Source organism: Melozone crissalis, unplaced genomic scaffold (assembly GCF_028551555.1).
Source record: "Melozone crissalis strain CALT ecotype California unplaced genomic scaffold, PUWL_Pcris_2 ptg000013l_1, whole genome shotgun sequence".
In the NCBI taxonomy this organism is placed as follows: domain Eukaryota; kingdom Metazoa; phylum Chordata; class Aves; order Passeriformes; family Passerellidae; genus Melozone; species Melozone crissalis.
The window spans coordinates 11,515,126-11,531,270 of NW_026535791.1; the positions used below are offsets into that span (position 1 = coordinate 11,515,126).

At 41.2% G+C, this 16,145-nt stretch overlaps 1 protein-coding gene across 1 annotated transcript in view; it reads right to left on the bottom strand.

The window, feature by feature from the left end:
- Positions 1-2,601: 2,601 nt before the first annotated feature.
- FOXO1 (forkhead box O1) overlaps positions 2,602-16,145 on the bottom strand; it is a 61,150-nt gene continuing 47,606 nt past the window's right edge. Inside the window, exons 2-3 of the mRNA XM_054271807.1 lie at positions 7,241-8,591; positions 2,602-6,852 (exon numbers count right to left, since the gene is read on the bottom strand). Coding sequence (XP_054127782.1) covers positions 7,254-8,591 — 1,338 coding nt within the window. The 3' untranslated portion in view covers positions 2,602-6,852; positions 7,241-7,253. The remainder of the gene's footprint in view (positions 6,853-7,240; positions 8,592-16,145) is intronic.

Consider the following 16,145-nt stretch of genomic DNA (forward strand, 5'->3'; position numbering starts at 1 on the left):
TCCTTAGCAGGGTTCAGCCATCGCTGTGGGGAAGGGAAAGAAGGGCACAGAGTCTTGCATAGTCCAGTTTCTCTGAGCAGGGTGAATTTTAAAACCCCAACCAAACAGGAACACTTCTGCTAGAAATTGGTTGTGGGGGGTTGGGGAATGGAGGAAGAAAGGGAGGAGCAGGAAGTGGTAACTTATTTGGACTCCTGAAATGAAACTCCAGTACTCACAGGGTTTCACAGCTCACCACTTGTTTTCACCTGGTCAAAAAAACTGAAGCAACAATTCAGGCCAGGTTTTTGTGCTGTCTGTGGTTGCTCTTGGACACAACTTCAAAATCCAACAAAAAGAAAGCTCATTTATTTGCAACATTAGCCCTCTCCCTAGAGAAAATCCAGTCTTCTTTGGTCTTTAAAGCAACCACTTAACAAGCTTTCTCATCACAGAATTTCTCATCTCTCCCCCCTGTTTCCAGTGCATATACACTTTTATAATGGGCTTTTACATTAACTCTGCTGACTTTACTGAAGTTGATTGAATATTTCAGAAACAATTTAAACATTCCTGCCAAACACAGTTCCCTAGAAACCCAGCAAGGCTCTTGTGGAAGGTCTGGGCTGTTGCCTGTTCAGGTAGCGTCACTCTAGGATGCTGAGAAAGAAACACAACCATAGACTCATAGAATCATTTAGGTTGGAAAAGAGCTTTAAGATCATCCAGCCCAACCATTAACTCAGCACTGCCAAGTCCACCACTAAACCATGTCTTTAAGTGACTCATCTACATGGCTTTTTAAATACCTCCAGGGATGGTGACTCAACCACTTCCCTGGACAGCCTGTTCCAATGGTTGACAACCTTATGGTGAAGAAACTTTTCCTAATATCCAAACTAAATCTCCCCTGGGGCAACTTGAGGCCATTTCCTCTTTTTTCTTGTTACTTAGGAGAAGAGACCAACACTCAACTCATCTTTCTTGGAAAAGCCCCTTCTTATAAGGATGGCATGAGCAACCAAAGATGAGCAGACAGGAAGGATGTAAAATGTTGAGGTTCCAAGTTATGAATGAGCTCTTTGTCTGATTCTTCCCTCCACAGCCCTATTATACCCATCAGAAGCTTCCTGCAATGCTCTTCCAGTTGTACTGCACGAAGCTCTCATCCCTTTTCCCATCAGCTCAATGATAAACATCCCCACAAGAAGTTTACTTGTAAAAAAAATATGCAAAATTTCTGCATGCCCCAGGGTCCAACAGCAAGTAGAAGAACATAAAGTAAGATGGGGCGCTGTCCCTGCCTCCTCATTTTAGCTATCATTTTGGCACATGCTAGAACATTACCCCAAGCAAAACATAATCAGGTAATGAACAGGGATTTGCATGCAATTCCAGCAGTGGGCATGACCACAGGCACTGATCACTGCGAGTTATTCCTTCCAAGGATCTTCACAAATCCCATCTTTGCACACCAGCTGCACAGTAAATGGCTGCAAGACCTTTTGTCATTTGTAGTTTTAACTGGATTATCAACTCAGGTGACATAGTAGTTGACGTTTCTACTCAAAAACATGTTTATGACAATGATGTAGAACTGACTCAGAGCACAAAGATGCTTTGAGGTTTTCCTGCTTGATCAGCAGATTCAAATCCCCTGTTGCCAGATTGGCATAAATTGCTAGCCAGTCCCTTCCCAAGAGACAAGCTTTGACTATCTCTCCTGACAACAGTAACTAGTCATGTACCAATTAGATGTGCATCCTTTCCAAAAACAGCCTCACGAACACCCAAATAGAGCATCTTTGGATCTTACAACCCTCTCATTCCAGAAGTCAGGCTTTTGAAAATGTCAGGGAAGATATCCTCAGCTTCCCCTACCATGCAAAAGCCCTTCCAAAATGTACACTGAAGCAAAAAGGTTGAAGTTAAAATAAAGATGGAACTGCAAGGAACAAGCAGAAATTACTCTTTAGCTATCTTTAAATATTTCTATTTTTACATGCAATTAGTTCTTTCATGTTCTTTACGTCTACCTCTGCTCATTTTAAGATCAAACTGCCAGCAATTTTTTCTGCCAGCGCTTCACTTAGAGCCTGCTCTCTGCCACCCCTTCCCTCCCCACCTGCAGGCAAGCAGGGATACGGGCCTCACAAGACAACTGCGGCGTGGGTGTTATTGGCTGTCTGCTTTGGCAGCCTCTCATCCTTTCTTCCAGCTCTGTTTTGAAACACAATCTAAATTAAAAAAAATAAAATTGAAAAAAAAATTTAGACATTCCTGCTCTCCCTACTCACTCGCATCAGCAGCGCTCCCATCACCATAGCCTGAAGCATGGCTGCAAAAGGAGCAGCACCAGGAAGGCTGGCAATGTTCAGCCAGGGAAAAACTTACTCTGAGAAAAGGTACTGGACTTCTGGAGGGGCAGAGGCAAAAACCAGGGGAAAGTGGACCAAGAGGATTTGGGCCCGCTCTCTTCCACATTTAATAGCATTAGGTTCTAACATGTAATTTGGACTAAAAGACTAATTCTTTCCTGTGGTTTGATGGATGTTAACATCCCCTTTTTTTATTACTCTTTAATAATGTATTACATAACATTCTGATACACTAATTACCATCTCATGTCATAGCAATTTTATTAAGAGCTTATACTTACAAATACCCATTCTGAAACGATTTCAGGACTTTTTGCCATTTTCTCTGAACTATGCTTGTTGAAGCACTGGCACCGCTCCGTGCACCTTCCAGTAACAACACACCTCTACACAAAGCTGTCTCCTGAACCCTGGGAGTCAGGCATGGATTCTTCTTGCGTTTAGTCTCAAAGACTTGTAAACAAGTTACTTTTAGCACACTAGGTTGTGATTAAACACTGGTAACTCAGCCCTATTAGGTTCCTGTACCTGCTACAGTTCCAAATGCAGAAGCAATGTGAAGAGAGAAAAATTCCTTTATACCAAGTAATGGAAAATTTGTTGACTATTCTGCAGTTAGTGTTTGCTCATTAATATGTTATCATCTCACCAGGCAGGACTTGGTACCATGAGGTATTTTTCTGTATAAAATTGCTAATGCCATAGGGATTGTCCAAATGGGATCATCATCATTAAAAAGATTACATGGTGAGGAAAGTGATTACGACAACGTCTCAGTAGAAGGATTACTAATCACAAGTAGAATCCTGGTACAAATCTCATTCTCTGTATACAAGAAAGGACACAAAATCTTTTTAACATAATTTATATACATTTATGGCTTTATACAACAAACTGTCAGGGATTGTTCTCGTGTGTCTGTAGAAGTACATCAGGCACTTTTTCTGAAAATATCCACGTATGAATTTTAATTTTGCAATGTGACTAAGTCAGAGCAGTGAAGCGTTGAAGAGCTGTCACACCACTCGCAAATAGAACTAGCAGTATGTACATGCCAATCTCTCAGATATTGCTGGTTTGTGGAACACCTTCAAAAAAGAGGCCAGTTTTCATGTTGAATAATTTGCTTTTTGCTTGCATAAACCATGCTGCATCTTATATTATGATTACCAAAATAATAATAATAATAATAATGAGAATACCTTATTTAAAATCAGTCATAAATTAAGAATCCTAGCAATTTCATAATGAAAATAGGAATTTCAAATCAGTAAAAAAATAAAAAAGTACTAACATACATCCAGTGGTTTAACAAGTGCAAATTTTATACTGTTTTATAATTGGTCCAATTTTAACTTCTCAGGGATGCTCTGTTGACCTAAGCCAATAATAAGCAATATGATTTTTGCTTATAAGTGTAGGCAAACTGTCAGTTTATCAAAGCAGAGCTTTCCAATTAATGCATCTACTACCTAAACATATATCATATAGCTATATTATGGAAACAATACATCTTTATATTTAAAATATCTCAACAGCTCTATAATACAATAAACTTTTAATAACAGTACAAACCAGAGAAAAGTCAAAAACAAGGCTGCATAGGTAAGATCATCTGCACAATTCACAAACCAATCATTTACAACAATTCTGACAAACTAAGTTACTCCAGAAACTTGGTACTTTTACTGAAAAAGGATTTATAACTAGAGGTCACATAATGTTTGTTTTCAAGGCAGACAACATGCTCCTTCACCAACTTCACAGTATTCCAGAATTACAATTGCAAAACATTAGAATGGCACCACAAAAAAAACACCCAAAACCAGAACCAAAATACCCCAAACAAATGAACAAAACCCCCCCTCAAAATTAAAATAAAACCCAAACCCCAAAAAAAGCCAAACAGACCATGCAGCCCAAATCTCTGATTACCTACAACCGTTTCCTCACAATAATTAAAAGGGCTTTCTATAGACTGTTGTATTTAAGGGTAAGGCTATATTTATGTTATTCATAGGTATAAAAGGAAAGGAATAAAATAGCTGTTTACAGGAAGTTATACAGTAGCAGTAAATAATAAACAGGAGGTATATTGTTAAATGTAGCAAGTTCAGCTGCATCCCCCATGGAGCATAGCATTGATTACTGCTTTCTTTACATGCAGAGGTGGATTTTATGGCAACTTTGGCCTGTGTGTATCAGTTCCTATTTGGGAGCAAACATTTTTGCACATGTGTCAGACAGAATGATCTTCAGAAACCCCTGTATGAGCCCTCCACTTGCTCCACTCTCAGGATTTACTACCATGCTTCAGAGACTAGGCATTTGATGGGGAAGATGCTACTGGAGATATCTGCCTGTAAAAGCAGGTGGCTTCATTCAGGCTTTGGCACTAAGAACATTTGATTTTGCTCAAAGCAAGTTCAAAGACCAACTTCACACTGGGGAAGATCCTGTATCACATCAGGCTCTGGAACTGCCTGACAACCGTAATAGCGTATCTAAAAAAGTAGGACCAGCTGTAATTAGTAGTGATTTAAGCCCAACAGGGAGCTAAATGCTAGCACATCAATAAATACATTGCAGAGCCTTAGGAAAGTCGTTACAGGATCACTAAATATATGGCTTGTTACTAAACTTCATTTACTTGGCACGTCCTGTCTCCTTCTCCACCATACACCATCACTACAGGAAAGATGAGTTTCAATCAGGACATTTTCTGGTTGGGAGCTGTTTACACAAAAGAAAAATCATTGTAAAAATATTTGTTTCTCCCCTTATTCATAACAGGCAGCCCTAGCAAAAAAAACCCCAAACTGTAAATTCTGTCAGTGCATTAAAAAAATCTCCAAGGATTTCTTAAACACAAATGTTGTGTAGCAACCAGTGAAAAGACAGGGGAGGCCTCTTATTCACACATCCATGAAAACTGCATCATGCAATTACAAAAAATCAGAAATCAATTCTTCTAAGACCTAATCCTGAAAAAGCTCAAATAGCTGTCAGTGTGCTTATTCCAGCAAGACCAGGTTTTTCCACAGAAATAACATCTCTGTTATTAATGCTCTCCCCTATCCTAAACCTCATGCATTTGTATAACTTTGCCACTTACTTTATCTTTCTTTTTGAAAAAAAGTAATGTTTTGTCCTGCAATAAGGTCAAAGTTTTAGCCTCCCACTCAAAAGTAGCATTTTTGCCTCTTCAAATCTACTGCTTTACAACAGAAACACTGAGGAACCCTACAATAGTACTAATTAAGACAAATGACAATTTTGCCCTTAATTTTACTACCATTACACATTTTTTACAAAAGGTCCTGCTCTTGAGTGCACAAACATTATGAGACCTCCATGAAATAAATATAAATGTGAAGCATTGTACAAGCATCTTAACAATGAATACTTAACACTTCGTGGTAGTTAAAATGGTAATAGAAGCAGATGACATTTCTAAAAATGCATATATAAAATTGATTAAATATTTCTAAACATAAAGTTGTCTATATTTATACATCACACAACAAAAAAAGGGACAGAAATGTTTTGTATTCAAGATCCTTATTAAGTTTTTCTGTTGTTAGCACTCCCAAGTGCTAGGGAAATTTATAAAAACATGTACTTAATCCAGTTAAAATACTGTACAAAATGAAGAGGTTATGAATGCTGCCAGATCTCAGATTTATTTTTTTTTAAGTTGCCTATGTAACAAAAGTAGATTTTAATTATAAGAAAAATAACTTGGAAAGTATTCCAAAAATTATCTTAAGCCCAACAATAAAGTGATTAATCTGACAACGAAATCCAGATATATTCTTGCATAAATTTACACAAATACAGGTAAATTATCAAACGGCATTTAACCTACTGGTTGCTTTGAATAGTCAGTGAGTTTAGTAGGATCATATTCAACAGGCTATTCTATTCCCATATGAAATGTGTGGCAATTTTGAGTAAAATAAAGCAGTTCGTACTGCTGCAAGGCAAGTCCACAGTTATCTCAATTCATCAAAACACAGGTAACATCAACGAAGGTTAAACTTACTTAGGGCATGAGATCATCACAGTATTCTTACAAAAGTTTATAAACTTTTCTTAGACCGAAACAGATAGTCTTAAAAAACAATTCTTCTTCTACAGATCATACTGTACAAAACTGAAAGCACAACATGATGTAAGTAAGAGTCTTTGCTGTGATTATATGGTGTAGTGAATTTGGCACTTCAGAGTAACGAAATTTCCAATGGCACAGTTCTTATCTACAGCAGCACATAACCTGCAAACCTTGGGCAAACATCCTGTACAGGAAAATACTCTCTCTGCTGCCAACTCTGACGAAAGGAAGGCAAAAGGAAAAAAAAAAAGCAAAAAACCAAAAAAAGTTAGTGCATGTGCACAGCTTTGTCAAGAAAATTAAAAAGAAAGGTGAAGGACATCTTTGTACTGCTTTTCTCAGTTCCTGCTGTCAGACAAGTCTGGAGAATTTAACCATAGCCTAGGAAGAAAGAAAAAACAACAAAAAAGAACAAATTAACATTCACAACAGATGAATAAATCCATTAAAATATGCTCAAGCTAGTTTTAAGACATTTAAATGGGGGAAAAAATATTCATTACTGGCTAGTAACCAGCAAGTTTTTTGTTTAGAACATCGATGACAAATCATTAGCGCTCCACACGAAGTAAGAGAAGTTGGTACTTGACAGTCCTAATGCACCAGTGCAAACCTGACTCTCAAACTAACAAAGGACTGGAAAGTGACTGACTGTTACCGAGGGAGTTCACATGCCAACACAGAAGAACTCCCAGATTTTAAGCATCTTGACATTTCTTTCTTTTCCCTTTAGCTGTTTTGCAGATTTATTATGAAAAGCACAGCTTACCTCCTACTACATCCTAGCCTGACACCCAACTGTGTGTGGTTGTCTTTACGCTGTGCTGAAAACTTTGGTTAGGCAATACACTGTCAAAGTTAAAATCTAACGTTTCTCCATCCATAAGGTCATTACGGATAATCGACTCCATGTCACAGTCCAACCGTTCAATTAACATGTCATCTAAGTCACTGGGAAGCTTCTCCTGGTGGAGGGAAACAATTCCCACCCTCCCGTAGCCATTGCAACTGTTAACAGGGGCATACGGATTCATGGCATTCATCTGCATCGGGTGACTCATAGGCACTTGTAGCGAAGTCTTCACTGTCGACAGGCGGTTTAGCCCCGACGTGTGCGACATGGTGTTCACTGTGTGTGACAAGGCACGGCCATTGACTGCTGGCTGGTTATGTCCCTGGTGAGGGCGGGCGTTGGGGTTCATCATTTTGTTGTGGGGCGGCTGGCTGCCGTAGCTGGGCACCACCGAGTTGGCGACCATCAGCACGCTCTGGCCCAGCGCCCTGCCGCCAGCCTGGGAAACACCAGTGTCCACCGATGCCAGGATATCGTTGTGCGGCGGAGAGTCGGAGGTCAGCAACTCCTTCAGAAGTCCCGCAGGACAGTTGTATTGGCTCATCGATCCGTAGCTTGGCTTACTGTCTTGGAGAGTCTGCATAGGAATCTGGGACAAGGAGCTCATGCTAGCTTGAGCGTAAGTGAATTTCCTGTAGTCAGGATTTGGTGAACCTATACTTGTGGTGGAGGATGCAAATGAGTAACCTGGTGTTTGCTGCATCAGGGTGGCAGATGAAGACTGGGTTGACACAGTCATTGATGTATTAGGTGATAAGAGATTGAGATTATCCAAAAGATTTTCCATGTTCTCAGAATTACTCATCTCTGAAAGGCTTGGTAGAGTAGAAGTCATTTTGGTGGTTGATGATGGGTATACCATGGAGTGCACATCCCCATCTCCAAGGTCATCTTGCTCTGGCAAAATAGGAGAAAGTCTTCCACTAATTGTGCTAGCATTAGAGCTCGTTCTAGGTCGAAATGTACTCCAGTTATCAAAGTCGTCGTTACTGTGAGAGCTGGGACTTGCAGGCCACTTTGAGAACTGTGATCCGGGGCTGTCACCATTTCCCTCTTGACCAGACTGAAGGGATGCTTTTTTCTTGGCAGCTCTGCCTCTGCTTTTGGCAAACTTGCTGTTGTTATCCATGGATGCTGCTCGCCTCCTAGGAGATTTGCCACTCTTCCCTCCTTCAGGATTGAGCATCCACCAGGAACTCTTCCCTGTTCCTTCATTCTGCACTCTGATGAACTTGCTGTGCAGAGACAGGTTGTGACGGATTGAATTCTGAAAAACAGAATAGCATGTAAGAAATGGAGAAGACATGCATCTTTTATGGCATACTAACACCTGCTTTTGTAAGCATACTCTCATTTTGTTAGAAAACACAGGGGTAATCATTAAATAAGAAAACATGCCAGCCTGGAAACCTCTTTTATCTCCTCATCACTCTGAACTGGCTGAAACAAGCTTGCAAAGAGTCACCATGTCAATTTGTCTGTCATCTGCCTCCATCACATCTGACATTATAAAAAGTTCAATAAAACTGCAGGAACTGTTCTGAAATAAAAATTCCACATAAAGGAGAAAGAATAAGCCAGAAGATCAAGAAGATGACTGAAGTGAGTCATCTAATGAGTGAACTTTGCTGTATTTATGGATTTTTTTTTTAATTATCATTTTATGCAAAGTTCAGAAATGTTAGATCCTGTTCTATGGTCCTTGTAATGGATTCTCATCCTGCACATCCCGAAACCCTACAGACATGCAACACACAAACTGTCACTATTGCCACTGAGCATTAGTGAGGTTTCTATTGCTTGTGTTATATGAGAAAATACATATAGAAAACTAGTTGAGGATTAAGTTCTAATTTTTATAAGTAAACATCACAAATTGCCTAAGAAATCATAGAAGATAAAGACATGTAAAGAACATAGACAAACTTGTAATGAAACCCTTAGTCTTAAAAGCATCGTTCTCTTTCAAAATCAACATTTTTATATGGAAAACTGACTCTTCAAATACCTGAGGGCACCAGATATCTTGCGCCAAGAATGGCCAGAGGTACTGGACCTTTTTTTGACCTCCTCAGCCATGAGTAATGTTTCATGTTTTGTTCTTAAATACAACAGACAAATAAAATTTAAAAAAATCCAAAATGGAAGGCCACAGGCTGACCTGTTAATAAGGGACTAATCTTTGCACTTCCAAGCTGTAAAAAAACCTATTTTGCTCCTATAATTTTCTGCTGAGCACATGTAAAAAACATTGTATCAACAGAAAAGTTTTCCTGCATCTTGACACAATTGCTAACAAAAGGCCACAAGTTCAAAGAGTGCTGAAACAGGCAGCCATAGATGTTAATAGAAGGGTAAAACAGTACCATGGTCTATGCTAGAACTGCAATTCATGTAGAACAAGGAGAAGGGAACCACAAAACAACACATGAAATAAATGTTTAAAACCAGAATAGTCCTCAATGGCAGAGAAATCAGTAACTCACTATCTGCCTTCCATTCAGAGTAATTTTCAGCAACTTGTCTAAAGATCTTAAGTAGGCATTCCAGGCATGAACAGTCATCTCATGGCTTAAACCAGAGACAACAGGCTCAAATTCCCTGCAAGAGCCATGATATGCTTTGGACCACGGAAAGCAGAACAGACAAAGCAGGACTGGCCCCCTGCTGAGCTCAACAGAGGTGGTTGCTCTGGGATCACAGAGGAGACTTTCAGTAGATGAGGGCAGCAAGGAGGTGTTACAGTCCTGCAACACCTTACAGCTGCTACTGACTTGAGACTATGCCCCCAGAAGCACAGCTTCACCCCAAAGAGGGGCACAAGACGCTGCTTAACATCAGAAGATGGCAGAGCATGGCCTCAAGGCACTGACTGTTCAACCAGCACAGCACTGAGTCAAACCATGTGCCCGAACTCAGAAGCCTTTCCAACCTCTCCTCTGAAGAACCATCTTTACAAGTTATCCCCGTTAAACAGACACCATCAAACATTCCCCATCCCTGGCAGTGTTCAAGGCCAGGCTGGATGGAGCTTGGAGCCACCTGGTCTAGTGGAAGGTAACCCTGCCCATGGCAGGAGGGTTGGAATTAGATGGTCTTTAAGGTCTCCTTCAACCCAAAGCATTCTATGACAACTCTGATTTGAGTGTTTCCTTACTCAATTTCAAAAGGAAGCCATTCTAGAAGCTAAAAGTAAGACCACATTTCTTCACTTCAAGTAATCTTACAACCAAAATACTATCTCTGATGTAGCAACAGGGTGCTAGGGAAGGCCTTGGAGTTTTATTTGCATCAGGTGCAGCTAACCCATAGGGAGGGAAAGCCTGGAAGTCCATCTTTGGACTTGCCGCACCCCAGGGGCTGCCCGAGAAGCCTTGTGAGGCCGGCCTGGCACAGTCCCTTGTTTTCACTCAAGGGCCACAGACAAATCTGTGCCTGACACAGGTCCAGCTCTACAAATGTCGCAAGAAAGTTGCTCTGTTGATTAAAAAACCTCCTGCGCCAGTTCATTTTTTTACTGTATTTTGTAAACATACCCGGTTGGCTCAGGATCACTGTTTACTATCAAAATAGTCATACCAAACACACAAAACATCGGGCAGGGAAAACACCGTGATGAGGCTCAGCTCCCTCCTCTCTGCTACACAAGTGTTAAATATTTAAGAAATCGCTGCTATTCCTTAGTCATCAAAAATGTTATAATCTGGTATTATTGTACCGAGGACATTTGAGGTCGCTCTTTGAGTAACAGAGCTGTCTCCTAACTCTGCCAGCAATGAAAAAAAAATTTTCCTAACAGGAAAAGGTTTGCGGCCCAGAGCTTGTTACATAAATTCCTGTTTTTCACGCAGCCAGCAGGACATTAAAGAAGCTATGATTTACTAACTTGGAAAAAGTGTTGAAGAGGTAAATCTTGTGAAAATATGCACTGCTGTTAATGATGTTGTGTCTACAAATCCTTGCCAGATGCAAACATGACCTGATAAAAAAGTATAGTTTCAGCAGTGGATCTTGGCAGCTGGAGGAATGGCGCAGCTGTTAGTGGCTGGGGCGTGTGGCGGCACCAACAGTGCCAGCACGCTGGGGAAATGCCTTCAGCCATGGGCTTCACCTGGACTTTGAAGCAAAGCCTCCCAAAACCTGGCCTGAATGACTCCAAAAGCAAGAGTCTGCATTTTGAAGTGGGTCTTCGCAAAGCAGCAGTTCACACCAGATCGCACTGGGCGTAACTGCTCTGGAATTTTATCAAAATCTGGGTCAGGATGGCAGCAGGGCTGCTGCCACCTCTGGAGAGCTTCCTGGGATTGAGCTTTTGCCTCTGAGATAAAGTAAACTTACTTCAGCATTCAGACCAGGAACTGTGGACATGCTTATTGCTACTTGCTGATTTAAGACTCAAAATACACAAAACCAGTATCAGCTACATGCCATGTGAAGAGCACATTGCAGCTAATAAAACCCATGAAGCCAAGATAATTATTCCCTTGAATCTACATATTTATATAATTCAGCTGTACTTCTGACATTTCCAACAGCGCTACCGATATCCAATACTGCATTTAAACCCAAGATATAAATAGCAAAACACACAACTCAAGCTAAACCTGACTAATTGCTGAGAAAAATTATATCCCTATCCCAACTGAAGTTGAGGTATTTAATTAATTTTTTTAGTAAATTTTGTTGCCGTTTCACTAAATACCTGAAAACTCAGTTGCTCTGTTAAACTTGACAGCATTGTGCTTACTGAACTGAGACCATATAGTGACACTTGGCCATCTTTCTTCCACCCCAGACACTGGAGCACCAAAGGCAGAGGGAAGCAGAGTTCCTCTTTAACCCAACTGCAAACCTCTCCAAGCAGGACCTAGCTGTGGATTTGTGATTATCCGGGGTGCTGCAAGACCCCAAATTTGTAAAAGCACCTACAAGTGATCATGGTCTCTCCCGCCCTCATACTTTCATCCATGGGCACAGGCAGCTCTCATCCCACCAGAGTGCCATGAGAGCAACCAAAAGGGAGAGTGAGGAATCGATGGGAGATTCAATGCACTTGACAAAAACAAGTGCATTTGCTATCAAGGTGCATATGCTGACAGCATTGCGGTAAGACCTACCATGGCATCTCAAGGAGATGTAACAACAAGTAACAAAAGAAAGAAGGAGTTGGCCCTCTGGAAGAAGATGCAGTGATAACAAACTGGGAGGCCACAGGAGCAGCACTGCTTCTATCACACATAGGTCTAGGATTTCCATTAAAATTAACAGTTTAATGACTGCCCACTAAGTTTTCATTCAGACAACATCCCAGGAGTCCACTGCTTTCTACACCTCTTCCAAGGGGATGGCCTGCACCAGTTGCCAGCTTGTTCTACCATCACCTGTGGTAGCACATCCTATTAATGACAGCTTACAGCAGTTTTCTGAGCCAGCACCATCTCCTTGTGGTGACAACAACAAAGCAAAAGTTTTGCAGCAGAGAAGTGGAGATCCCATCCCCCAGGATTTCCATATGCTTTTACAGAAGACATTCAACCTGTCTCTCTAGGTCTTTGTATAGGAGCTCTACAGCAGGTCCCAGATGTTCACATCACCCTCCTCCTGGAGCCTCAGTGGCAAGCACCACTCTAAGAAGTCATTAACAATGCTAGGAAAGTGTGCAGAGGCCAGGAAGTTCTCCAGCACACTTGCTCACAGCTCCTCCAGCACAGACAGCCGGACAGCAGCAGCAGGGGCTGACCATGGCAAGTGGCACCATGTGGCACGTGTCCAAGGCTAAGTTAGATCATGCCTGGCAAAACAGGCAGGCTTGCCTGCAATAGCTGCACCGCCTGTGCCCGTTTTGCTGTGGTTTCCAACCGCGCTGCCAGGTTTATGGCACTCAGATGAAGAGCCCAAGGAGGAAAGAAAACATTGGTAACTCCAGACCTACCAGAATTTTCTTTGGTACAACAGTCTGGTGTAAGGCAATCCTGTTTGTCTTACCTAGTAACTACGAGATACAAAAAGGTCAGATGCTGATGCTGCACATGGAGCTTGGATTTGCCTCAGAGCTAGTGCTGGACAGTCATAAGCCCTTGGTCTACAGACAGCACACATTTTCTGACACGACAATGTTCACCAACACAACCACACTGCAGTGTCAGAGGCCTCAAATGCTAATGAAACAGCTAATTTTGCCACCCAGTTGTGGTATTTTTTTATTACAGTTCAGAAACCTTCTCTGTTGTCCAATAAGAGTATGGACAGAAAGCATGCCACTCAGCCTCAGGTCAAAGAGTCATATTTAGAAGATGCTGGAAACTTGCCACCTGCAGCTGCATGAAGGTGGAAAGGCAGGATTTCCTCCCAAACAGGTCATGCTTTTTTGGGTCCTTTGTTCTTGGGGAGGTGCTTTTGTTTGACTTCATTTTTCCTCCTGTACTGTGTTAAGCAGTTAAGAAGTATCAGCTGGAAAAAGTGAGGAAATACTTCTCTCTTCCTAGGGGGACCTTGCACTGTTTCTCTGTGCTTTCCATTACATGTGGTCGCATAGTGAGAGTCCTTCCCAGACCACTACCTATGAAACACCACCTCCAAACATGGAGACACTTCCATAAACTGTTCCATGTGGTAAGATTTCAGCAATGCATCCCTTTTTCCATGAATGAATGTACAAGAACAGGAAGGAGTGTATGTTACTGCTATATGGTTGTTATCCATGTGTCCTGAACACAAAGGGGCTTCCTGTGGCCACATGTCGGTGGCATTAATTTAAGTCCTGCACATTCTGCATTCAAGTTCACAGATTTATACTATCCTGTGATTCCTTCTCATAGCTGTCAAAGACTAAAAAACTTTGAACACTGAAGGTGGTTGCATCCTGCTGCCACCGGGGACTGGAGGGGATTTCTCAACCACTCGAGTGTTCTTCTCTGGATCATGGTAACATGTAGGAACAGAAAATGCATACCCAGCTTCAGACATTGGTGTTTAAGACTCGGCTGTACATGCCTACATGTCAGAGCAGGCAACTCTGTTGACAAGTATTTGAGTATTTCCCAATACACCCTATATCCTCTTCCTCATCCTAGGTAGACTCCTTGAAAGCACTTTATGATAATGGCAGTTTGGACATTTCTAATGAGATGATAACACTGCCTACTCTCCCTACACAGGCATTTAGGAAGAATGAAAGTAAAAACCACAAGCAAGGTTCACAGTATGCCAAGTGTGCACGCAGGGCAAGCACACACCTGGATACTGTTCCACACATGATGGCTTCATTTATCAACTTCATTTATCACAGCATTAAAAGTTGTGAAGTGTAGAAAAATAAATATCAGATTAAAAAATTCAAAGATAGTAGGGATAACTATTTTTGCTGATCCAGACAAATTCTAATACTGCCTTTACAAAAGTGATACTGCAAGCTTTCTATTCCAACAGATGGAAAACAAGTGTTTGACAAATATAAGGGTTCCATATTTATAAATAAACATTTCTGTTTCCCACAAATATGAAACCTATATATGGATATATACAGCTTGTGATGAAGCGAGTTCACCAGTGAGAGAGGAGGCCAACAAGGAGACCTCACTGAAGAGGAATATTTCAAAGTCAGAATGCCCTTCAAACTAGGGCTTCTTCTCTGCTCTCCTTAAGCACTCTCAGACCTCTGGCCTTCACAAGCAGCCTGTGCAATTACGTCAGGAACACAAAACCAGCAAAGCAGGAGGACTTGTGAATAACCTGAGAGACCAGGCGCTATCACACAAAAGCTGGTAAAGGACTCAATTAATAAAACATCAGAGGTCAGGGAAATAATCAGTCTTTCAAACCAGTCCCACAAAATATTGCCATTGCACGTACAAAAGCCTGCATCTTTTATTCAGGAAAGGTGAGGGAACACCTGCATTATGCCAACACCAGATGGAATGAACAACAGCGCAGTCTAGGTGAGCACCGTGCACCACTGCTAAGGTGTGCCCTGCCCTTCAAAGGGGTTAAAAGCACTGGAATCACCTGTAGTCCATCAAGCCCTGAGGAAGGCTGCTGTGACCCGTGGTGGGCAGATAGCCCTTTCACAATTATTCTCTGTGGGCTCTAATGCAGTGAGCAGGAATGCGACTCTGCAGGGACACAGGCAGCACACAGCCATGGCGGTCTGAGGAAAAGCTGTCCTCAAATGCAGAGCAAAAGCAGGTTATTGAAAGGAAAACAGGAATCACAGTTATAGGCAAAGTTCACTGAACTGAAAAAAAATATTTAAGTAATAAAGTAGCAGTTCATGCATACAATGTCAGAATGACTAATAGCTCAAAATTTTAATCTGCAGCTATAGTAAAGAGAGACTAAGCGGTGTTTATTTTTTTTTCAGCCAGTGGGAATAATTATGATCAGTAGGACAAAAAATGTTAATCACTCGTTTCCTGTTTAACAGACAGCCTGTTTCACCTCTGCCACTCTCCACTGTTACACCCAATTCATCACAAAGACTACAGCACTCTTTATAGAAATCTTTCCCCCCAGCTCTTTTTCTTTCTCAAACTAAACTGCCTCTTATTGACATTTGTTAGCTCTAATGAAGAGGTACAAAAGTGTATACATGCTAAATATATCAATGCTAATTAGACTAGCAGATCATCTTAAAAGCAACACTGGAAATATGCTCTTACCAATTAGAAGCAATAAGGTCAGAAGTAGGCCAAGGTCTTAAATGCAAACTACAGAGGTGAAAACACATTGTAGTAGAAAATAGGGTTGATCTTTTGCATTGGCCTTTGAGAGCACACAGAGAACTTCCAAGAAAAAAAGCACAGTTGAAAACCCCAGATAGGAT